A 26,148-nucleotide genomic window follows, 5' to 3' on the forward strand; every position below is an offset into this window, starting at 1 on the left:
ATACACTGTCAACTGTGGGACCTTATATAGACAGGTGTGTGCCTTTCCAAATCATGTCCAGTCAATTGAATTTACCACAGATGGACTCCAATCAAGTTGTAGAAACATCTCAAGGATGATCAATGGATACAAGCTCAATTTCGAATCTCACAGCAAAGGGTCTGAAGGTATTTATAAAAACCTGTTTTCGTTTTGTCATTGTGGGGCTTTATGGGGAAACATTTATTTAATCCATTTTTGAATAAGGCTGTAACTTAACAAAATTTGGAAAAAGTGAAGGGGCCTGAATACTTTCCGAATGCACTGTACCTCTGTACACACTTGATCAGTCTCTCGTTCACAATTTGACAAGCACTTGATAATGCCTCTAATTTCTCAGTGGTAAATATATCATTCACAGGTGATAGGCTAATATTGTCACCCATCAGACTAGTCTTGATTTAATCTTGGCTTTACATATACTAAGTAAGAGAATGCCAAGAGTGTGCAAAGCTGTCATGAAGTTAAAGGGTAGCTACTTTGAAGAATGTAAAATGTAAAATATATTTATATATATATATTTGACTTGTGACTGCCAGTGTGGCGGTAATATGGTCACCATAACAGCCCTAAATGAGATCTTCACTGACTTTGTTGTTTGAAGGTTTTCAGGTTGTCATTCACTCATAAAGCTTGCAAACACTTGTCACATCTGGTTATTCCTTGGAGATATGATGTGCTTCCCTAATGGCACCCTATTCCCTATATTGTGCACTACTTTTGACCAAAGCCCTATGGACCCTAGTCAAAAGTAGTGTATTAAATATAGGGGTTTAAATAGGGTTTGGGGCGGCAGGTAGCCTAGTGGTTAGAGCATTGAGCCAGTAACCGAAAGGGGTTGCTAAATCGAATCCCCGAGCTGACATGGCTCTGCCCCTGAACAAGGCAGTTAACCCACTGTTCCTAGGCCATCTTTGTAAATAACTGACTTGCCTAGTTAAATAAAGGTTAAATAAAACAAATATTTAAAATAAATAAATAGGGTGCCATTTGGGACGAACCATGGTGGTGTAATCCACATTTCATACATAGATGCCAAGGCAGGCTTTAAACGTGAGGTAATTTTCACAATGGTTATGCTGTGATTAACTATCTGGTAAAAGTGTTTCCATTGTATTCTAAATGAGACTTGTGTTTTGAGTCATGTCATAGCTGAAAGCCAGGCTTCAAGCTAGCGATGCCATATTGTATCTGTGTGTTTCCATTGCTGGCACAAGGTATTCGCTATAACCAAAGGATGTTTTTATCTGCCTACAAATCACACAAGACAGCACGAGGGGGGGGAGCTTTCGTGTGTTCATCTGTGTGACTGACGCATGCTCAGAACCTCTGTTTCTGTCACTCAGTGAAGAGCCTGCAGATCATAGGTACATGTCATACACTTCAATGTGTTCTGGTAATGTGGAGTAGCAATCCCTCGCACCCTTCTCTCATCACCCTAGCCGGGGTTTGGATTTTCTCTTCCCGTCTTTGTGGAGAGATGATGAGAACTTAACTTAAAAGCAAGAACTTGAATGGGGAACTTTGAAACAAGACGACCAAAGCAGTACGACATCACCTATTGCTTGTTTCCCGCACCCCTGACTTCCACCCCCTTGGAGATTCTCTCAGAGCTACAGTGTAGAGATGGCAGACAGGTGGTATAAAGCCGCACCTCAGTACTGGAGAAGAGGAGCTGCTTCATTCAGCCCCGTTTCTCTTAGTCACCCTTCAATCCTGGCTTGTGTCCCAACTGGCCCCCTATTCCCTATTTGGTGCACTACTTTATAGAGGGAATAGGGTGCCATTTGGGACAGGGAGGGGGTCCAACTCCAGTTAACAGGGGAGGTCCAACGCTACTGAACACGCTATAGAAATGCTTTATGTAGAACAAACCCGATTTGTCTACCATGGAATAGAATACGGGGATTGAGTCAGGTGCTCTATGCATTTCATTTCCATCTGCACCGTTCTGAACATTTCACCTCTCTGTGTAGGCTACAGAAGCCAGTAAGAGACAAAGAATCACTCGACCACCATTGTGTCTTACTGCCGCTACTAAAACGCTCGCTCTTTTGAAACAAAACTCTCCATTTAAAAGGGTTGGTTAAATGTTTGTACCATATGACAATCAATGTCTTTCCAAAAATAATTTTGATCTCGTTTGGAATATTTTATGGAAATTAGTGCCTTTTAAGTACCTGGGATAATTAACAGTAATTTATACAGGTAGTGTCTTTCCACCTATTAACGTCTCTAAAGACTTACTGATAAAGTAGCTGACAATTGATCACTTCCACACAAGTCTGACATATTTGACGTTCTTGTCCGTGAGTTACAATTTTCAAATGTGCTCCCAAGTGCTGTTCTTCTTGCGACTCTGGCATAGATTTTTTTTGAAATTCAAAAAAAAAAAAAAATGTGAATGGTTTCAACAGTGAGGTTAGAAACATCAAGGTCCTCAAGCTTTCCATGTTTGTTTCTGACAGCTTAGGGAATCTTCTGCATCTAGGAGCTCTTCAAAAATAGGACTGGTGAGGAAGAAATTGTGGATTCCGAAGAAGGCTGATACTGTTGTAGCCTGGTCCCCCCCCAAGATAGCAAATGAATACGTCATAAGCCATGGCAAAAAACGTTTTGAATTCCAGTAAAATTAGCTGAGAAACTGCTAAATGTTCTTTCAGCATCATGGCAAAATGTGTAGAATAGTCACAAAGGCTCTCCGCACTGCCAAAGCTGACTCTTTCTCCTCTATTCTCATCCTCCTAGATCTATCTGCTGCCTTCAACACCGCGAATCATCAAAATCTCCTCTCCACCCTCTCAGGGCAGGGTGTCACAGGCTCTGCACACTCTTGGATTGCATCCTACCTGGCAGACCACTCCTACCAGGTGACATGGAGAGGTTCTGTGTGTGCACCACGTACTCTCACTACTGGTGTCCCCCAGGACTCGGTTCTAGGCCTTCTCTTCTTCTCTCTATAAGTCATTTGGCTTCGTCATATCCTCACATGGTCTCTCCTATCATTGCTATGCGAATGACACTCAACTACTTTTCTCCTTCCCCCCCTTCTAACACCCAGGTGGCAACACGCATCTCTGCATCCCCGGCAGATATCTCAACTTGTATGTCGGCCCACCACCTCAAGCTTAACCTTGACAAGACGGAGCTGCTCTTCCTCGTGGGGAAGGCCTGCCCGTTCAATCACCGTTGACAACTCCACAGTGTCGCCCTCCCAGAGTGCAAAGAACCTTGGCGTGACCCTGGACAACACCCTGTTGTTCTCTGCAAACATAAAACCAGTGACTCGCTCCTGCAGTTTCATGCTCTACAACATTCCTCACACAGGAAGCGGCGCAGGTCCTAATCCAGGCACTTGTCCTTTCCCATCTGGACTACTGCAACTCGCTGTTGGCTAGGCTTCCCGCTTGTGCCATCAAACACCTGAAACTTATCCAGAACACTGCAGCCTGCCTGGTTTTCGACCTTCCCAAGTTCTCTCATGTCACCTCGCTCCTCCGCACACTCCACTGGCTTCCAGTCGAAGCTTACATCCACTACAACACCATGTCTACGGAGCAGCAAGAGGAACTGCCCCTCCTACCTTCAGTCTATGCTCAAACCCTAAGCCCCAACCGGAGCACTCCATTCTGCTACCTCTGGTCTCTTGGCGTTCCCACCCCTACGGGAGGGCAACTCCTGCTCAGCCCAGTTCAAGCCCTTCTCTATCCTGGCACCCCAATGGTGGAACCAGCTCCCCCCAGCTCTGACTCTATTGATACTGTAGCTACTTTGAGGAACAATGTACCTTCTATGCCTGTGATATAATGATTAGCTATCAAACTGCACATTTTTCTCTCTGACCCATGGAAATATGTGTTAGATTGTAGGGAATTAGCTTTAAAAGAGCAACATTTTCTCTCAGCCTTATAGCAAAATATGTGGAAATGTCACCACTCTCACATTAATAGACAGAGCTATGGATGGACTAACCATCCAAGGTATCGAAATGGAGTTTTAACCATAGAGATCCTATTCTAATTCCTAATTCTATGTTTTGAGGCTTATACCGTGTTGATTTTCTTTTACATTGTTTACAAACTGGAGTAAAACCAGCTTATACCTTGGTTTCTGATGGGGTACAGATGTACAAACTCATGAGACATTTAGAAGTTATGTTCTTCAATAATTCATTGATATATACCATTAATTTATCAGTCCAAAAATGAATGTAGCAACCAAGGATTCTAGCTTTAAGGTGAATACTATCTTGTTTTTCTGTCTGTTACCTACAGCCAGCGCTTGGGAAGACCAAGTCTAAAGGGTTGACATGTCTTGGACCTGACTTTGTGTACGGAACTGTTGCGACCATCCAGGACGGAGGAGTCTCAGAAGGTAGGGGGTGTGCAAAGTGGCCATCCTGCATCACTCAATTGGGTGTTAGTCTACACATTGGGGGTGACATAAAAGCATTACTATTACTATGAATCCTCCTTTGCATTCCTTGTGGTCCATTATTTTCTTTAACCCCAGACTTAGCATTGATAGGTATGTGGAACCCCTCCACAGCCCACAATAAAATTTAAAAAACTCCACAGCACATGGTAAAAACAATCTTGGATATTATTCAGAGGCGTGTCTGTCAGGCACACACATGCTGGCTGCACTGGAGAGGGCTGGATTGTGACGGCCATAGCAGTGTCATATGGCCAACTATTTCATTACTTAGGGAATAGGGTGCCATTTGGGATTACAACCCATGTGTCCCCATTACCGTCAGCCCTGATGTCACAGTGTGTTTGGCTGAGAAAGCGTCCCCTCAGGCAGCCGGCCCTCCCTGTCACTCTTCCTCTTTTCTAAACTGTGCATGTCCTCCTCCTCCAGCTGGAGAATGATAATGATGCTCTTCCGTCAGCAGACAGACGCCGGGGAATGTCAAACTCTTTCCTGAACCCCCACCAAACCAACCCTTGAACCCCCCTCCAGGCCCTCGCCACTCACACCCAGTGGAAACGTCTCGACTGTCAATCGTGAGCCACTCTAAGTGTTGAAACACTCAACTCTCAAATAAACCCCCCTTAGATCTGTCACTACCCACTAGATAGAGAGCGCTCTTTTAAAAATGGCTTAAAAAAAGTGTGAATTTCAATAATTGTGACAAGGATAACAAAGGCTCACTGTCAGCGACGGTGGTAACGACACCTGGGGAACACACCTCCATATTGTCACCGAGACAGAGATGACTGAGAGAGGGAGTCAAGCGCCATATGGAGATGTCACCGTCTCGCAACTAATCAAAACCTCTGATGGAAATTGGTGTTGCAATGAGCTGCTTCACAAAGAACAGCCTTGTTCCAACTCTTTACACAGCTATAAATATTTCAGGAAAGACATTATCTACTGTACGTGAGCGATTGATCTATCTTTACATAGTTGTAGCCGTGTAGACACCGCCCAGCTGGCACATTTGGTTCCTTTAAAGTTGTGTGAACATATGTTTCTGGATTTCCATTGGTTATGGGATCGAAGCCAACGTTCTGAGAAAAGAAGTGAAAATATCGCCTGTTCTGGGAACGTTTATTTTTAAGTTGCAGGGAGGTTCTGAGAAAGTTTTACTCTGGTTCCTTTAAAGTTTTCCTGTGAGGTTTTAAATAAGTATTTTAATTTCACTGCTTGCTTATTTTGGGTCAACCTTTTGGAACTCCATGCACAGATAGGACACATGAAAATTGATTTCCTTAGGCACTAATCATGCAAACACATTTATTTTTTATTGTGACACAGCATCAGTGAGATACAAACCTATGATTATCCGTTCTCTATCCATGGAATTAGTCCCCTGTGACACCAGTATCCATACATACCAGCTCCAGCTAGCATGTCATGTTTATTTTACGCACACAAAGCTGTTAATTTTAGTATATTCAAACAGCCCATTTCAAAAGAAACAAGCACTCATTAAGATCAGGTGTGGCCAATTGTATGTATGGCCAACATCCCTGAACACACTTAACAAGATAGAGTGTTTTGTCTTAACGTTCGCAAAACAATTTCAGAACATGACTTTAAATATAACCATGACGAAATCTGTAAGAAACGTTATGCTGAAGTACTGAAATTCCCAAAGAAGAACGTTGTTTCTTAATGCTCTCTAAAGTATTTGAGAACATTCCCAATGTCAAAACAGTTGGAGAACATTACCAAAATGTAAATGTAACCATGTTTGAACTTTTAGGAAACTTTGTTAAAGTTATGAAATAAGATTTTTTTTTTGTGAAGTTCACATTCCTTGAATGTGCTGAGAATGTTCCAAAGCCGCGCAACTATCCTGCACTATTCCCAGAAAGTTGTGGGAAGGTTTTATGCAAAATAACCATAGGACAACTACACTCTCACCAAGCTCCAAGAAATATATGGTTCTCAGAATGTTATGTGCTCACTGGGCATGCTTTGTACCTATAAAATAGTTCAATTTGATTTCCATTTCAAAGACATCTGTAGGGAATTTGTCTTGGATGAGTTGATAAGGGTGTGTGTGTGTTACGTTACGGCCTTATTCTAAATGTCATATCAGTTTTTTATTTTTAATAAATTTGCAAACATTTCTAAAAACCTGTTTTTGCTTTGTCATTATGGGGTATTGTGTGTAGATTAATGAGATGAAATGATTATATATTTTTTTAGAATAAGGCCAACGTAACAAAATGTGGAAAAAGTCAAGGGGTCTGAATAATTTCTGAATGCAATGTACTGTGTATTTCCAAACTATGAGGTTTTATCATTTATTATCACAATGCCCTTTTAGTGTAAGTGCTGTTCGAAAAGCCTGCCTGACATTTCAGCCTGTTTTGGTGGGATGGACTTTGTGGTAAAAATGGGTTAATAGACCAGAACTCACGTCTCTGCCAATAATTTTCCTTTTTACCCTCACTACTCAGACCACTCCCAGACAGTCCTAGCAAAATTCTTGCTTGAGAAATCAATTTTTGTGTATTTTTTACCATTTTAATTAAGAATCACCATTAGATACTTAATTGTTACCCAGAAACTATTTGATATTGAGATTTTTTTTAAATGGCTGCATTAGACCTTTTAATAACAAATTTGACATTTGTCTTTGGGGGGGGAAGTAATATAAGTATATATGGGGAAAATATTGAGGGTGAATCTTTCTTATTTGGTTTTGTCAACTTGATTATATACAGAAAGAAAAACAGAAGTAAATAATTAAATACAAATTACAATATATTAGATAAAAATAAATAGTAATTGCGTGTTAGAGGAGACACTGTGAATACAGGCCCTGAACTCACTCTCTGCTGTTGTGTTGTGCCCTACTCTCCCAGCCTTGTCCAACTGGCACACACACTCCCTACCCACCAGTGGCAGTAGAGGCCACTCCAGGAGGCCTGGGAAGGACTTTGTGGCTCTGAACCGCGAGGGGGTGAAGTCTGGCCTGGTGACTGCCAAGGAGCATTATCAGTACCGCGCCACCCACGACAGGAGACAAGCCTCCCTTGCCAGAAGGGGCTCCCGTGTCCCTGTGCCCCCTCGCATCCCCCCTGACACTACCTTTGGCATCTCGACACAGTGAGTGTCCCACTTTATTTGATCTGATGTGGGTTGTGTTAAAAATGACACCCTATTCCCTATCTAGTGCACTAGATAGGTAATAGCAATAATGTAATTTCAGACTCAACTTCTCTCATACTGGAACAGGGCATCACAACATGAATGGAAGGAAACTAGGACTACAATACTGTGGATGGCCAATTTGCTAACATGTTCTATCCATTTTCATTGAGATATAGCAGTAAATCTTCTCTACACTGTTTTCATTTTGACAAAAGGTGAATTTGCCATTGCACTTCTTAACGTGAGCTGGATAGCCAGCCGACGCCACCACTTAGCTAACAAATCAATTTGTAGCTATTATGCACAACTTGTATAGAATGTGCACGCTGTGCTCTGTAGCGTACAGATATCTCTCCACCAAAGCTTTATACGTGTCTGTCTCCTCTCAAGGGAACAAATGTTTGAATTCACAGCAGCAGTGGATATGTTATTAATAGATCTCAAGCAAGAGATCCCATTGAAATAATGAAATCACAACCAGAGCAACATGAATAGGTGCCAGCATTTATTTAGCCTAATTCCCTAGATGAGGATCTGCTCTGTGTGTTCATAAGGAAAAATCCGAACACACATAGATACGAGTAACTGGTAAATGGCTAATCCAGTTGTTTTCAGCTGCAATGTTGTGTCTTTGGCATCATTAAAAGTGAAGACTGTTATTTTATCAAATCAATTCTCCGTAATTATTATTACGTGATTAAACTAATCATGTAACTGTAATTAACTAGGAAGTCGGTGCACCAAGGAAAATCTTCAGATTACAAAGTTATAATTTTCTTAATATCAAATCAAATCAAATGTATTTATATAGCCCTTCGTACATCAGCTGATATCTCAAAGTGCTGTACAGAAACCCAGCCTAAAACCCCAAACAGCAAGCAATGCAGGTGTAGAAGCACGGTGGCTAGGAAAAACTCCCTAGAAAGGCCAAAACCTAGGAAGAAACCTAGAGAGGAACCAGGCTATGTGGGGTGGCCAGTCCTCTTCTGGCTGTGCCGAGTGGAGATTATAACAGAACATGGCCAAGATGTTCAAATGTTCATAAATGACCAGCATGGTCGTATAATAATAAGGCAGAACAGTTGAAACTGGAGCAGCAGCACGGTCAGATGGACTGGGGACAGCAAGGAGTCATCATGTCAGGTAGTCCTGGGGCATGGTCCTAGGGCTCAGGTCCTCCGAGAGAGAGAAAAAAAGAGAGAATTAGAGAGAGCATATGTGGGGTGGCCAGTCCTCTTCTGGCTGTGCCGGGTGGAGATTATAACAGAACATGGCCAAGATGTTCAAATGTTCATAAATGATCAGCATGTTCGAATAATAAGAAAGCAGAACAGTTGAAACTGGAGCAGCAGCACGGCCAGGTGGACTGGGGACAGCAAGGAGTCATCATGTCAGGTAACCCTGGGGCATGGTCCTGGGGCATGGTCCTAGGGCTCAGGTCCTCCGAGAGAGAGGAGGAGAGAATTAGAGAACGCACACTTAGATTCACACAGGACACCGAATAGGACAGGAGAAGTACTCCAGATATAACAAACTGACCCTAGCCCCCCGACACAAACTACTGCAGCATAAATACTGGAGGCTGAGACAGGAGGGGTCAGGAGACACTGTGGACCCATCCGAGGACACCCCCGGACAGGGCCAAACAGGAAGGATATATCCCCACCCACTTCGCCAAAGCACAGCCCCCACACCACTAGAGGGATATCTTCAACCACCATTAATATAACTCTTCAGATATTTTAATAACTGGTCAATTTGTCTTCTTATTAATGAATTATCCTTTACCTCACGTCAGTCTCATTCCAAACGTTAGTAAAATGTTGGTTATCTGCATGAACCCAGCCTTTGCTATTAATCATCCATACACCTATTATCTTAATCATTTATTTACTAACTAACTAACTAACTAATCACAGAAATACACAAACAACCAAACAGCAGATCTATTACAAACAAATGATAGGGAAGATTCCCTAGTGGGCTAAACCCATATGACGGCTTGGTGGACAAAGGGAAGTGGGTGTGGACTAAGCGAGAGCGGGAAAGACAAAAGGGATCACTACACACAGTTGATAATTATATTAATTGAAATGCTAATCCTTTGCACATGAACGCTCACTCATTCTGGAATAATTGCACTCAATATACACTTCTCAAAAAAATAAAGGGAACACTAAAATAACATCCTAGATCTGAATGAATGAAATATTCTTATTAAATACTTTTTTCTTTACATAGTTGAATGTGCTGACAACAAAATCACACAAAAATTATCAATGGAAATCAAATTTATCAACCCATGGAGATCTGGATTTGGAGTCACATTCAAAATTAAAGTGGAAAACCACACTACAGGCTGATCCAACTTTGATGCAATGTCCTTAAAACAAGTCAAAATGAGGCTCAGTAGTGTGTGTGGCCTCCACGTGCCTGTATGACCTCCCTACAACGCCTGGGCATGCTCCTGATGAGGTGGCGGATGGTCTCCTGAGGGAACTCCTCCCAGACCTGGACTAAAGCACCCGCCAACTCCTGGACAGTCTGTGGTGCAACGTGGCGTTGGTGGATGGAGCGAGACATGATGTCCCAGTGGCGAATTTGCCAATCTTGGTGTTCTTCTGGAAAATGCCAAATGTCCTGCACAGTGTTGGGCTGTAAGCACAACCCCCACCCCTGTGGACGTCGGGCCCTCATACCACCCTCATGGAGTCTGTTTCTGACCGTTTGAGCAGACACATGCACATTTGTGGCCTGCTGGAGGTCATTTTGCAGGGCTCTGGCAGTGCTCCTCCTGCTCCTCCTTGCACAAAGGCGGACGTAGCGGTCCTGCTGCTGGGTTGTTGCCCTCCTACGGCCTCCTCCACGTCTCCTGATGTACTGGCCTGTCTCCTGGTAGCGCCTCCATGCTCTGGACACTACGCTGACACAGCAAACCTTCTTGCCACAGCTCGCATTCATGTGCCATCCTGGATGAGCTGCACTACCTGAGCCACTTGTGTGGGTTGTAGACTCCGTCTCATGCTACCACGAGTGAAAGCACCGCCAGCATTCAAAAGTGACCAAAACATCAGCCAAGAAGCATAGGAACTGAAAAGTCGTCTGTGGTCACCACCTGCAGAACCACTCCTTTATTGGGGGTGTCTTGCGAATTGCCTATAATTTCCACCTGTTGTCTATTCTATTTGCACAACAGCATGTGAAATGTATTGTCAATCAGTGTTGCTTCCTAAGTGGACAGTTTGATTTCACAGAAGTGTGATTGACTTGGAGTTACATTGTGTTGTTTAAGTGTTCCCTTTATTTTTTTGAGCAGTGTATATTTACGCCCAGGAGTCGTCTTGATCTCTGTTGGATTCGTCAGTCTGTCTGCTGGAGAGTCAGTTCATCCGCATCTCTTTCGCTCTCTCTATTTCTCTGAAGATCAAAGTCTTTTGTGGTTAGAATATCTACTTCAGAGTTCCATTCAGAAATGTTCTCATAGAATAGGTGTTACGGCGGTTGTTGGTATCCGCATCCCAGGTTTACATAATTTCTAGCTGCAGACTAGTTAGTATCTAAGATATACTCTTATCCTGTAGGGATCGATAGTCTCAGAGTTGAACCATTTCCAACCATGTAGCCAATGCTCCATTTGATTTATTTAACCTTTATTTAACCAGGAAGGGCTCATTGAGATTTAAAATCTCTTTTTCAAGAGCGTCCTGGCCAAGATAGGCAGCACCAAGTCTTACAAAAATTACAAACAACATGAAAAACTACAAGTAATCTAGTAAAAACCATAGCAAAATCAAAAACAGCAAATTAAAAACATTGACAGGTCAGGGAATCAGTCTCAAGATCATTCATCAGTGATTTAAAAATACCAAATCGGGACAAGTTCTTCCATTTTTAAAGTATTTTGTAAGGCGTTCCAAGACGATGGCACAGAGTACATAAAAGCCCTTTTACCAAATCCAGTTTGGACATTTGGAACAGTAGTAACAGCAGGAAAAGGTCCAGCGAACAAAGAGAGTACCCACCACATTTCTGAACAATAAAAATGCCCAAATAAAAAGGTAGTAAACCCAAAATGGCTTTGTAAATAAAAGTATACCAGTGACTGAGCCTACGAGTGACTAGAGAAGGCCAGCCAACCCTGGTATACAAAGTGCAGTGGTGCGTAAGGGTTTTGCAGTTTTAAATAAATCTCAAAGTGCCATAGTAAAGGGTGTCAATTGATCTCAAACACGGAGCGGAAGCATTCATATATAAAATATCCCCATAGCCTAATAAAGGCATAAATGTAGCTGATACTAGCCTCCTTCTGGCTTCAAAAGAAAAACAGGCCTTATTCCTAAAATAAAATCCCAATTTCAGCTTAAATTTTTTTGTAAGTTCTTGAATATGCAATTTAAGAGAGGCCATCATCAATTAAAATTCCAAGATATTTATATGTTACAACCTCAATCTCCTTGCCCTGACAGGTAGTAATAGGTCAAAGGTTCAGAGGTCTATTTCTTGCTTTAGAAAACACCATTAGTTTAGTTTTGTCAGTATTGAGGATAAGCTTCAATTGACACAAGGTATGTTGAACAGTATAAAAAGCAGTTTGCAAGTTCTGGAAAGCTTTTGTAAGAGACAAGGCACAACAGTAAATAACTATCAATCAGCATAAAAATGAAGTTGCACATTTTGTGTCTAAATCATTTATTTAAATAGTGAATAAGAGAGGACCAAGTACAGAGGGGCACACCATTAAAGACTGACAATTTAACAGACATAAGCCCATCAAATTGAGTGCACTGAGTTCTATCAGGCAGATAGTTAGCAAACCATGCAACTGCATGCTCTGAAAGACCTACACTCGGCAATCTCTGCCTTTGTATAGCATGATCAACTGTCTCAAAAGCCTTAGCGAGATCAATAAAAAGTGAGACACAGTGCTGTTTTTTGTCAAGGGCTTCAGTGATATCATTTAAAACCTTCATGGCTGCTGTAATTGTGCTATTCTTTTTCCAAGAAATGTACTGACGATTCTTGACCACCAGGGGGTCACTGATCGCATAAAGCTGAAATCCTGAAATTACAAAGGGCGTCGCGCAAGGCAGAGGAATTTCAACGTGACACAGGAAAAATAAAATGCTGTTTTCCCTTTGTTAGCTGTAGCATCTAGTGCTAAGCTAATCCTATTTGTACAAAAATGTCACTTCCAAGCACAAAATAGGGTGGTTTTACTTCTGTCATTCATTTTAAACCATTTCTCTGTGTTATTTTCTCTGTTTTAATCGGAACGTGCGGCAAACAACAAAATGCACACCGTGTTCTACTCGCGTGGAAAACCGTGCTTCGTGGGATGTTCAAAGTTTCGGATATTTTTTTATAACCCAACCCTGATCTGTACTTCTCCACAACTTTGTCCCTGACCTGTTTGGAGAGCTCCTTGGTCTTCATGGTGCCGCTTGCTTGGTGGTGCCCCTTGCTTAGTGGTGTTGCAGACTCTGGGGCCTTTCAGAACAGGTGTATATATACTGAGATCATGCGACAGATCATGTGACACTTAAATAAAGTCTACCTGTGTGCAATCTAACTAATTATGTGACTTCTGAAGGTAATTGGTTGCACCAGATCTTATTTAGGGGCTTCATAGCAAAGGGGGTGAATACATGCAGTGGTTCCACCTTTAAAAGTTGCGAGCTTACAGCTTCATTGCTCCAGACCACCACAAGGGGGAATTAGAGCACTCATTATGCATTCGGGACCAAAGGTTTTTATACGACCAATCATATTGAGTGGTTCCATTGACAAATTTGATGTGAGCCACCCGTCCTTGGTGACTTTCTTCAGCAAAGATGGCTGACAAAACACGACGGCGGAAGCAAATGTAAGTCTTATAACGTCATAACGAGTGAAGCAAAAAATGTACAAGCTAGCTAAAGCATTTACTGCAAATTGAATGTACAATTATGTAAGCTTGCCTTGCAATGCAGCTGAAGTAACATAGCTAACTATTTACTTGCTTATTGTGTAGTGGAGGATAAAAATAACTGTATGCCTATGGATGTGTAGATAGCTACAGTATGTAGCCGATCTGTGTATGGACCTTAAACTAATATTCATACCAATCTATGAACCTCAACCTTATAGTTGTTGTATCAACTTCAAGTCTGAATGGTATTAATGAAGCCTATGGATAGAGTAGAATATAATAACTTTATTGTGCCAAGGATGCAAGTCCTACATACAGTTGAAGTCGGAAGTTTACATACACCTTAGCCAAAACTATTTAAACTCAGTTTTTCACAATTCCTCACATTTAATCCGAGTAGAAAACCCCTGTCTTAGGTCAGTTAGGATCACCACTTTATTTTAAGAATGTGAAATGTCAGAATAATAGTAGAGAGAATGATTTATCTCAGCTTGTATTTCTTTCATCATATTCCCAGTGGGTTAGAAGTTTACATACACTCAATTAGTATTTGGTAGCATTGCCTTTATATTGTTTAACTTGGGTCAAACATTTCGGGTAGCCTTCCACAAGCTTCCCACAATAAGTTGGGTGAATTTTGGCCCATTCCTCCTGACAGAGCTGGTGTAACTGAGTCAGGTTTGTAGGCCTCCTTTTCAGTTCTGCCCACAAATTTTCAATAGGATTGAGGTCAGGGCTTTGTGATGGCCACTCCAATACCTTGACTTTGTTGTCCTTATGCCATTTTGCCACAACCTTGGAAGTATGCTTGGGGTCATTGTCCATTTGGAAGACCCATTTGCGACCAAGCTTTAACTTCCTGACTGATGTCTTGATGTTGCTTCAATATATGCTTATCATTTTCCTCCCTCATGATGCCATCTATTTTGTGAAGTGCACCACAACATGATGCTGCCACCCCCATGCTTCACGGTTTGCAAGCCTCCCTCTTTTTCCTTCAAACATAACAATGGTCATTATGGCCAAACAGTTCTACTTTTGTTTCAGACTAGAGGACATTTCTCCAAAAAGTACGATCTTCGTCCCCATGTGCAGTCTGGCTTTTTTATGGCGGTTTTGGAGCAGTGGCAGAATGCATCTCCTTCCTGAGGGGTATGACGGCTGCGTGGTCCCATGATGTTTACACGTGCATACTATTGTTTATACAGATGAACGTGGTACCTTCAGGCCTTTGGAAATTGCTCCCAAGGATGAACCAGATTTGTGGAGGTCCACCATTTTTATCGGAGGTCTTGGCCGATTTCTTTTGATTTTCCCATGATGTCAAGCAAAGAGGCACTGAGTTTGAAGGTAGGCCTTGAAATACATCCACAGGTACACCTCCAATTGACTCAAATGATTTCAATTAGCCTATCAGAAGCTTCTAAAGCCATGTCATCATTTTCTGCAATTTTCCAAGCCGTTTAAAGGTACATTCAACTTAGTGTATGTAAACTTCTGAACCTCTGGAATTGTGATACAGTGAATTATAAGTGAAATAATCTGTCTAAACAATTGTTGGATAAATTACTTGTGTCATGCACAAAGTAGATGTCCTAACAGACTTGTCAAAACTAGTTTGTTAATAAGAAATTTGTGGAGTGGTTGAAAAACGAGTTTTAATGACTGAACTTCCAATTTCAACTGTAAGTAATTTCCTATTAAGGTGTCTTTACTCTTACTCAAGTTTGAGAATTTAGTACTTTGTCCACCACTGCAAATAACCTATAATTTCCATTCTGCGGAGCATTAAAAAAAATTAAGCGACCAGAGTAAAAATTCTCAGAACCTCCCAGCAACCTAAAAATAAACCCTCCCAGAACAGGCAAACTTGTCATTTCTGTTTTCAGAATGTAAAAAAACCTTTCAGTTTTACCAGTCTAGAAACTTATGGCTTAATTCTCACAATCAATGTGAAACCAAAAACATACGTTTCCACATCTTACATTCACAATAAGTACTATGAAGCATTCACAGTCAGTACTATGAAGCATTCACAGTCAGTACTATGAAGCATTCAGTCAGTACTATGAAGCATTCAGTCAATATGAAGGATTCACAGTCAGTACTATGAAGCATTCACAGTCAGTACTACGAAACACTCAGTCAGACCTATGAAGCATTCACAGTCAGTACTATGAAGCATTCACAGTCAGTACTATGAAGCATTCACAGTCAGTACTATGAAGCATTCACAGTCAGTACTACGAAACTCAGTCAGACCTATGAAGCATTCACAATAAGTACTATGAAGCATTCAGTTAGTACTATGAAGCATTCAGTCAATATGAAGGATTCAGTCAGTACTACGAAACACTCAGTCAGACCTATGAAGCATTCACAGTCAGTACTACGAAGCATTCACAGTCAGTACTATGAAGCATTCACGGTCAGTACTATGAAGAATTCAGTCAGTACTATGAGGCAGTGGTGTAGCGCAATTGATTTTTTAGGAAGTCATAATTTCTAATTCAAAGTTTTGTACCGACAGATGTAAAATAGGGCTATGCATAACATCCATCCTCCAATTGCAACGTCTGCTTATGCCCACACGTATTGTCTCAAGAAAAAATTATATTATTAATACACTGAAACACCAAGTTAGGCATAGGCCTACCTAATTTCAAAATAGTAAATGATACTTCATGTTTTACCGGTCAAATGTCCAAACTGAATGCCAGTCATTTAATCTCAATCAGTTACATGGGAATATGCATTTAGATCTTCTTGAATTACTGTTTCGTGAGAGAATTAAAGCAGATGGTGTTAACAAACTATAAGCCTTTCCTGCCTCCTGGTGCGCGCGCTGTTGAGTTTGAGAAAAAAAATTGTACTCTTCAGATAAGAAATGTGGTGTTTTTGGTGTTACATTGACAGTATATGCTATTATTTTCGGTTCTGTTATGTAAAATACAAATGAACAATTATATGACCTTGCGAGAGATCGATTCAAATCAAATCAAATCAAATTTTATTTGTCACATACACATGGTTAGCAGATGTTAATGCGAGTGTAGCGAAATGCTTGTGCTTCTAGTTCCGACAATGCAGTAATAACGAACAAGTAATCTAACTAACAATTCCAAAAAAACTACTGTCTTATACACAGTGTAAGGGGATAAAGAATATGTACATAAGGATATATGAATGAGTGATGGTACAGAGCAGCATAGGCAAGATACAGTAGATGATATCGAGTACAGTATATATACATATGAGATAAGTATGTAAACCAAGTGGCATAGTTAAAGTGGCTAGTGATACATGTATTACATAAGGATGCAGTCGATGATATAGAGTACAGTATCAACGTATGCATATGAGATGAATAATGTAGGGTAAGTAACATTATATAAGGTAGCATTGTTTAAAGTGGCTAGTGATATATTTACATCATTTCCCATCAATTCCCATGATTAAAGTGGCTGGAGTAGAGTCAGTGTCATTGACAGTGTGTTGGCAGTAGCCACTCAATGTTAGTGGTGGCTGTTTAACAGTCTGATGGCCTTGAGATAGAAGCTGTTTTTCAGTCTCTCGGTCCCAGCTTTGATGCACCTGTACTGACCTCGCCTTCTGGATGACAGCGGGGTGAACAGGCAGTGGCTCGGGTGGTTGATGTCCTTGATGATCTTTATGGCCTTCCTGTAGCATCGGGTGGTGTAGGTGTCCTGGAGGGCAGGTAGTTTGCCCCCTGTGATGCGTTGTGCAGACCTCACTACCCTCTGGAGAGCCTTACGGTTGAGGGCGGTGCAGTTGCCATACCAGGCGGTGATACAGCCCGCCAGGATGCTCTCGATTGTGCATCTGTAGAAGTTTGTGAGTGCTTTTGGTGACAAGCCGAATTTCTTCAGCCTCCTGAGGTTGAAGAGGCGCTGCTGCGCCTTCTTCACGATGCTGTCTGTGTGAGTGGACCAATTCAGTTTGTCTGTGATGTGTATGCCGAGGAACTTAAAACTTGCTACCCTCTCCACTACTGTTCCATCGATGTGGATGGGGGTGTTCCCTCTGCTGTTTCCTGAAGTCCACAATCATCTCCTTAGTTTTGTTGACGTTGAGTGTGAGGTTATTTTCCTGACACCACACTCCAAGGGCCCTCACCTCCTCCCTGTAGGCCGTCTCGTCGTTGTTGGTAATCAAGCCTACCACTGTTGTGTCGTCCGCAAACTTGATGATTGAGTTGGAGGCGTGCATGGCCACGCAGTCGTGGGTGAACAGGGAGTACAGGAGAGGGCTCAGAACGCACCCTTGTGGGGCCCCAGTGTTGAGGATCAGCGGGGAGGAGATGTTGTTGCCTACCCTCACCACCTGGGGGCGGCCCGTCAGGAAGTCCCAGTACCCAGTTGCACAGGGCGGGGTCGAGACCCAGGGTCTCGAGCTTGATGACGAGCTTGGAGGGTACTATGGTGTTGAATGCCGAGCTGTAGTCGATGAACAGCATTCTCACATAGGTATTCCTCTTGTCCAGATGGGTTAGGGCAGTGTGCAGTGTGGTTGAGATTGCATCGTCTGTGGACCTATTTGGGCGGTAAGCAAATTGGAGTGGGTCAAGGGTGTCAGGTAGGGTGGAGGTGATATGGTCCTTGACTAGTCTCTCAAAGCACTTCATGATGACGGATGTGAGTGCTACGGGGCGGTAGTCGTTTAGCTCAGTTACCTTAGCTTTCTTGGGAACAGGAACAATGGTGTCCCTCTTGAAGCATGTGGGAACAGCAGACTGGTATAGGGATTGATTGAATATGTCCGTAAACACACCGGCCAGCTGGTCTGCGCATGCTCTGAGGGCGCGGCTGGGGATGCCGTCTGGGCCTGCAGCCTTGCGAGGGTTAACACGTTTAAATGTCTTACTCACTTCGGCTGCAGTGAAGGAGAGACCGCATGTTTCCGTTGCAGGCCGTGTCAGTGGCACTGTATTGTCCTCAAAGCGGGCAAAAAAGTTATTTAGTCTGCCTGGGAGCAAGACATCCTGGTCCGTGACTGGGCTGGGTTTATTCCTGTAGTCCGTGATTGACTGTAGACCCTGCCACATGCGTCTTGTGTCTGAGCCGTTGAATTGAGATTCTACTTTGTCTCTGTACTGGCGCTTAGCTTGTTTGATAGCCTTGCGGAGGGAATAGCTGCACTGTTTGTATTCAGTCATGTTACCAGACACCTTGCCCTGATTAAAAGCAGTGGTTCGTGCCTTCAGTTTCACACGAATGCTGCCATCAATCCACGGTTTCTGGTTAGGGAATGTTTTAATCGTTGCTATGGGAACGACATCTTCAACGCACGTTCTAATGAACTCGCACACCGTATCAGCGTATTCGTCAATGTTGTCTGACGCAATACGAAACATTTCCCAGTCCACGTGATGGAAGCAGTCTTGGAGTGTGGAGTCAGCTTGGTCGGACCAGCGTTGGACAGACCTCAGCGTGGGAGCTTCTTGTTTTAGTTTCTGTCTGTAGGCAGGGATCAACAAAATGGAGTCGTGGTCAGCTTTTCCGAAAGGGGGCGGGGCAGGGCCTTATATGCGTCGCGGAAGTTAGAGTAACAATGATCCAGGGTCTTTCCACCCCTGGTTGCGCAATCGATATGCTGATAAAATTTAGGGAGTCTTGTTTTCAGATTAGCCTTGTTAAAATCCCCAGCTACAATGAATGCAGCCTCCGGATAAATCGTTTCCAGTTTGCAGAGAGTTAAATAAAGTTCGTTCAGAGCCATCGATGTGTCTGCTTGGGGGGGATATATACGGCTGTGATTATAATCGAAGAGAATTCTCTTGGTAGATAATGCGGTCTACATTTGATTGTGAGGAATTCTAAATCAGGTGAACAGAAGGATTTGAGTTCCTGTATGTTTCTTTCATCACACCATGTCACGTTGGCCATAAGGCATACGCCCCCGCCCGTCTTCTTACCAGAAAGATGTTTGTTTCTGTCGGCGCGAAGCGTGGAGAAACCCGCTGGCTGCACCGCTTCGGATTGCGTCTCTCCAGTTAGCCATGTTTCCGTGAAGCAGAGAACGTTACAGTCTCTGATGTCCCTCTGGAATGCTACCCTTGCTCGGATTTCATCAACCTTGTTGTCAAGAGACTGGACATTGGCAAGAAGAATGCTAGGGAGTGGTGCACGATGTGCCCGTCTCCGGAGTCTGACCAGAAGACCGCTTCGATTCAGCTTTTATCTAAGTTTGCTAAACGGCACCATATTTGAGAAGAGAGAATCTCCTATTTGTAATAATAATAAGTGATAAGTAGGACTATTAGGCGTAGGCAACAGATCTTGATGATGAGAGCTATTTTAAGCAATTTGAGCGCCCTTCACCATGTGATCACATATCATTCTGGGTTCTGATAAACAAGAGGGGGAGTTCTACTGATTTGGCCCACTCAAAGTGGTCAAGCCTCCGATGCAGTGGCGGATTTAGGTATAGGCGACATGGGAATCTGCCAAGGGCGCCCGCACAAAAAAAGTCAGAATGCTGACATTTGCATGATCGGTTTTCTATCGCTCATTTGCACGTCACATCAATGATAACATGTCACTGTGTGGGACTGTGGGTCAATTAATCTTGTCGGAGTGGGCGCCCTGATTCTAGTTTGTGAGCTAGGCAGGCTACTGCCTGGTAACGTCTCCCACTCAGAAGTATGAGATGGGGAGGGGGGCGGAGGTAGGTTGACCTCAGGTCCCCCCACTGGAAGCCTGAGGTACGGGGAGCGGGAGAATCTATCAAATAGCGCACCTCTAACTTTGTACAGTACTAATGCAATTAGTAAAATCAGTCACACTACGAAATGCTACTAAATAAACCACAAATCATTCATAATACTGAGAATATATTTTTTGCAGATAGCAAGGAGAGGTGAGGGGAGTGGTGATTGAAGGAAGATATCTTGCAGCCTGCTGGCTCCACCCCCAAGCCTTATATGGACTTCCTGCCCCTACGAGGCAAGCCGGTGGATCTTTAAGTGCTCGGGGATAAAAGAGGAAGCGGGCAGGACAGAGGGAAACACGTGTTATGGAGTGTGTGAGAAGTGGGAGAATTATCTGCACGATTGCCAGTTGTGAACTGGTTGCTGGATCCCCTCATGTGCAAATATCCCTAATAAATTCCCCCATTTGCATTCTAGTTGTGCTCCCTGTGTGTGTTTGGTTATTGAACTTGGTGACGTGGAAACCCCGCACCCTTGAGCCTGCTACAATATAGTTTCACAGACATATTGTAACATTTTTTTCTGGTTTGTGCGAAATCTTTAAGAATAATATAAAACCAGTCTGCACACCACCAAGGTGAATTGGTTTAGTCTTGACTCTTGGTTGACAGTGTTGGGGGATGGGTAATGTATTGATGCTCGTGTGCCAAATCAACACATTTGTTTCTATTAGTCTTTGTTACTACTTTTTTATATTTATGAGTCTTATTTTTATATTTATATAGTTTTAAATGTTACGATTATTTATCCACCAGAGAGAGAAGACAGGGAAGAAACCACCATTTACCTTCCTATAGGCTGCTGTAGCCTACATATTTATTTAGTTGGTCATTCTATCATTTTCATGGAATTTTAGTGGTAATTAAATATAATTTGAGAATCTATCAGAATTAATTTCAGAAATATTTTTACCAGGTCCATGTATTCTCAAATTGAAAAAATGAGGGAGCGCCGCTCCTCCACACTTCAGCAGCACTACATTCCTGCTATGAAGCATTCACCGCCAGTACTATAAAGCATTCAGTTAGTACTATGGAGCATTCACAGTCAGTACAATGAAGCATTCAGTCAGTATTTAGTCAGTACTTTGAAAAGCATTGCAATGTTGCTTTTTGTTCTATGTTGCTATGTCTTGCTTGTCCTATGTTGCTCTGTGTGTGCTCACTGCTCAATGATTGTCTATATTGTAATTGTTTTCAATAACCAGCCCAGGGACTGCAGTTGAAAATTAGCCGGCTGGCTAAAACCGGCACTTTTACTGAAGCGTTGATTAATGTGCACTGTCCCTGTAAAAATAAACTCACACTCAATGCTGACATGGGTCTGGAGACAAATTATAGAAATATAAAGCCCATCATCCACACACATTCTTTCACTGTACATTTTAATATTTGGAATTGGTTTATGAAAGACATTATGGAAGTGGACGTGTTAATTCCTATTGTCTGATCCTGCTGGCTCTCACAAGAGGATAGCTACTGGCTGAGAGCGGAGGCTGGGAATGGAAAGGAGTGGGAGGGCATGGAGTGGTAGAAGTACTATGTGAGAAAGAAAATCTATTCATTGAGATCTTTGCCTCCACCATCATGTGACAGGGGATCTCACATCACATCCTAATTGTAGTAGGATTGTCACAATACCAGTATACGTTGATACCACAAAACTCAATTTTCCATGGCAAAAAAGAAAACTTGAAGCAGACTAAACTCTATGGTCCTCCGGAAATAAACAAATGTGACTCTGGATGACAACAGAAGGCTGTGTTTGGAACATTAGCACTCTTTTGCTCAACAAATAAGGCTGGGATTCAGTTCAAGTGCATTGCCCTTCACTTTTAAAGGTAATTTACGATTGGCTGACATCAAGCATTTACCATGAATGTGATCTCTGCGAATGTCAGGGAAATTATCTTTAATAGGTACATCGCTGGTAGTGCAGTGCACAGCGCTGCAACGGGCCTTTGAATGAATCCTGGCCAATGTGAGCTTCATGTTGTTTCCTAGCCATAATACTTCTGAGTGTTGCAATACTGGTATCGTGAAAACCCTCAAATGCAGGGATTGTTACGATGAGGCAAATGGGCATAGGTTCCATGAAGGTTGTCTTTATCTTCTCCCTCCTTGTGGGGGCACTGGATCCGTAAAATGGAGCAGGATTATTTGGCTAACGCCCTTGTGTGCAGTTTCTCTCCTTCTCCGAGTATTTCCCTATCTCTTTTTCCCCTCTTGGTGTCAGGGGAAGGTTTATCTTCTTATATCTTGATGCTTGGGCCTGTGTGAGGGGGCTGAGGCAGGGTCATGGGGAGGGAGGGGGGAACCATGACAGATAAAATCATGGTTCCCTGGGGACTTGTTTGGCCCCACACCCTATCCACCAAATGCCTCTAGTGTGCATGAGTTAGGATCCTACTACTGAAGCCCCCCTTCCCCCATGCATATGACAACACACTGATGCTGATGATAACACACACAGTCCTAGAGCTATGTATTCTGAAGGAGGACATAACATCCTATAACAGTCACTCTCTACACTTGTGAATGACTCTTTACTCACACTTGGGAAATTGGAGAAGGAATGCTTACACTCCGTTCTAGGTGGTCTTATTTCCGCCATGATAGAAAAGAGGAATGCTCAGATCCAGGCAGACAGGACGGGCAGGGACCAATACTCTCTCCTCTTCCCCAGACCAGGCTGCTTGTAGCGGGGCTCCTGTAGCACCCGTGTCCAACTTTATTAGGGCCTCGTGGAGAGGGGATGAGTGCAGGGGCATGTGGCGCACACTAACGAAGCAATAAAAGTCACCACGGGGGATGGAGCTGGAGGGGAGGGGCCTGCAGGTTACCAGTGCCAAGGCAGGCGTTAATTGAGACTTCCTAATCACTCATATTACCTCCGTATTGCACACATCACAGAGCGAGATAATGGTGGGAGAGTTCCTTAGATCCTCCTCCATGGTAACAGGTTCTGCGTCCCATATGGCACCCATTTGGGCCTTGGTCAAAAGTAGTGCACTATTTAGAGAATACCCACTGTGCACATCAGATTATTTCAACATCAATTATTGGATAATATTTGGTATTTGGTTGATCAATGAGATTCCAACCTATATTCACCCACTCAAAAAGACAGCCAAAAGTTGAATTTCCAATCTGTTTTCAGTATGCATTCAACCATCTAAAAGCACAACAAAATTCCAATGGAAAAACAAAGGTGGGGGGCTTGCTGAAGAGTTTTTGCTAAGTTTTTCTCTGCAAATATAGGAGTAATAATGGGCAAGTTTACACATGTATGGGTGGAGGGGGCCAGGGAATGCTGCAGCACCCTCAGCACCCCTACTTCCTGCAGCTATGCCTGCGACAACCTTTGAATGCTGCTGTGCCTTGAACATGCATGCTTTATATTATTACATCAGAATAAATGTATGGTCTTAGAGGGGGGCATGATGTACGTGAGGGTGGAGGGAATTCTTCAAACAATCTAGAACCATAATCATTGTCTAATTGTTTATTTTCTGCATAGGTTATTTAAGCATACTTATTTACCTGTTCAACTGTCATTCTAATGAGGGTGTCATTTTGACTGTAAAAATCACACATCTCAATATACTGCACTAACATGCCTAGGATATTACATCCAAATTACAACACAGAATCATAACATGTCAATGCAGGTGCATATTATGGCTTTGTATTTACAATGAACAAAAATATATAAAGGCAACTTGTAAAGTGTTTAGTCACGTTTCATGAGCTGAAATAAAAGATCCCAGAAATGTTCCATAAGCACAAAAAGCTTATTTATCTAAAATTCACCAGCCCCATCCCTCATATGTTTACCGAACCACAGATGGAAAAGCCACTGTTATTTTTTCGACTGCAGACTACCGCTTTAAAAGTAATCCTATAAGTAATCATCAAGTTTTTAAAAAACTATCTGTAATCTGATTACAATATTTTGCTGATAAAGTAACAGATTACAGTTGCATTTTTTTGTAATCTGTTAATCCCCAACTCTGTATATTAACTATACTGAACAAAAATAAAAATGTAACATGTAAAGTGTTGGTCCCATGTTTCATGAGCTGAAATAAAAGATCCCAGAAATGTTCCATATGCCCAAAAAGTTGTGTGCACAAATTTGTTTACATCCCTGTTAGAGAGCATGTCTCCTTGCCAAGATAAACCATCCACCTGACAGGTGTGGCATATCAAGAAGCTGATTAAACAGCATGATCATTACACAGGTGCACTTTGTGTTTGGAACAATAAAAGGCCACTCTAAAAGGTGCAGTTTTGTCACACACCACAATGCCACAGATGTCTTAGGTTTTAAGGGAGCGCACAGTTGGAATGCTGACTGCAGGAATGTTCACCAGAGCTGTTGCCAGATAATTGACTGTTCATTTCTCTGCCATAAGCTGCCTCCAATGTTGTTTTAGAGAATTTGGCTGTATGTGCAACTGGCCTCACAACTGCAGACCACGTGCATGGCGTTGGGTGGGCGAGTGGTTTGCTGATGTCAACGTTGTACACAGAGTGCCCCATGGTGGCGGTGGGGTTATGTATGGGCAGGCATAAGCTACGAAGAATGAACACAATTGCATTTTATCAATGGCAATTTGAATGCACAGAGATACCTTCACGAGATCCTGAGGTCCATTGTCGTACCTCGTGTTTCAGCATGATAATACACGGCCCAATGTCATAAGGGTCTGTACACAATTCCTGGACGCTGAAAATGTCCCAGTTTCATGGCCTGCATACTCACCAGACATGTCACACATTGAGCATGTTTGGGATGCTCTGGATTGACGTGTACGACAGCTTGTTCCAGTTACAGCCAATATCCAGCAACTTCGCACAGCCATTGAAGAGGAGTGGGACAACATTCCACAGGCAACAATCAACATGCAATGGAGATGTGACACTACTGACTGGTTTTCTGATCCACACCCCTACCTTTAAAAAAAAAAAAAGGTATCTGTGACCAACGGATGCATATCTGCATTCCCAGTCACGTGAAATCCATAGATCAGGCCCTAATGAATTTATTTAAATTTACTGATTTCCTTATAGGAACTGTAACTCAGTAAAATATTTGAATGTGTTGCGTTTATATGTTTGCTCAGTGCAATACACAAATATCATTATCATAAGGTGCCAGATAACATTTAAACAGAGTATTTTTCTGCCTATCCAAGCATACCTCTTGAGCTGTCTGTATCCTCCTGACTGGTGAATATTTTTTTAAAGAAACTAAATATGCTTCTCTGCTAAAATCTGGGTAAATTATTTGAAAGGAATGAGAGTCTTGTTCAGTACATTTAATAATTGCTTGCTTTTCTAAAATCTAGCAACCTTGCCAGCAGGTATGCCAGCAAAGATTGTTAAGACAAGCTACTCTAACTTTGATAGCTTGAAATGGCTTGGTAGCTAATTGTGGTTGGGAGATACTTTTGTATAAACTCAACAAAAAAAGAAAGGTCCTATCACTGTCAAATGCGTTTATTTTCAGCAAACTTAACAGCTGTAAATATTTGTATGAACATAACGAGATTCAACAACTGAGGCATAAACTGAACAAGTTCCACAGACATGTGACTAACAGAAATGGAATAATGTGTCCCTGAACAAATGGGGGGTCAAAAATCAAAAGTAACAGTCATGCAGCTGGTGGCCACACCAGATACTTAAGTACTGCATTGCATCTCCTCCTCATGGACTGCACCAGATTTGACAGTTCTTGCCTTGAGATGTTACCCCACTCTTCCACCAAGGCACCTGCAAGTTCCCGGACATTTCTGGGGGGGGAATGGCCCTAGCCCTTACCCTCCGATCCAACAGGTCTCAGACGTGCT

General features: G+C 42.5%; 1 protein-coding gene across 1 annotated transcript in view; it reads left to right on the plus strand.

The window, feature by feature from the left end:
* The window catches only part of cfap77 (cilia and flagella associated protein 77), a 71,108-nt gene that overhangs the window by 39,162 nt on the left and 5,798 nt on the right, over positions 1-26,148 (plus strand). Inside the window, exons 3-4 of the mRNA XM_024418339.2 lie at positions 4,314-4,413; positions 7,365-7,608. Coding sequence (XP_024274107.1) covers positions 4,314-4,413; positions 7,365-7,608 — 344 coding nt within the window. The remainder of the gene's footprint in view (positions 1-4,313; positions 4,414-7,364; positions 7,609-26,148) is intronic.

Source organism: Oncorhynchus tshawytscha, unplaced genomic scaffold (genome assembly GCF_018296145.1).
Source record: "Oncorhynchus tshawytscha isolate Ot180627B unplaced genomic scaffold, Otsh_v2.0 Un_contig_766_pilon_pilon, whole genome shotgun sequence".
Taxonomy (NCBI): domain Eukaryota; kingdom Metazoa; phylum Chordata; class Actinopteri; order Salmoniformes; family Salmonidae; genus Oncorhynchus; species Oncorhynchus tshawytscha.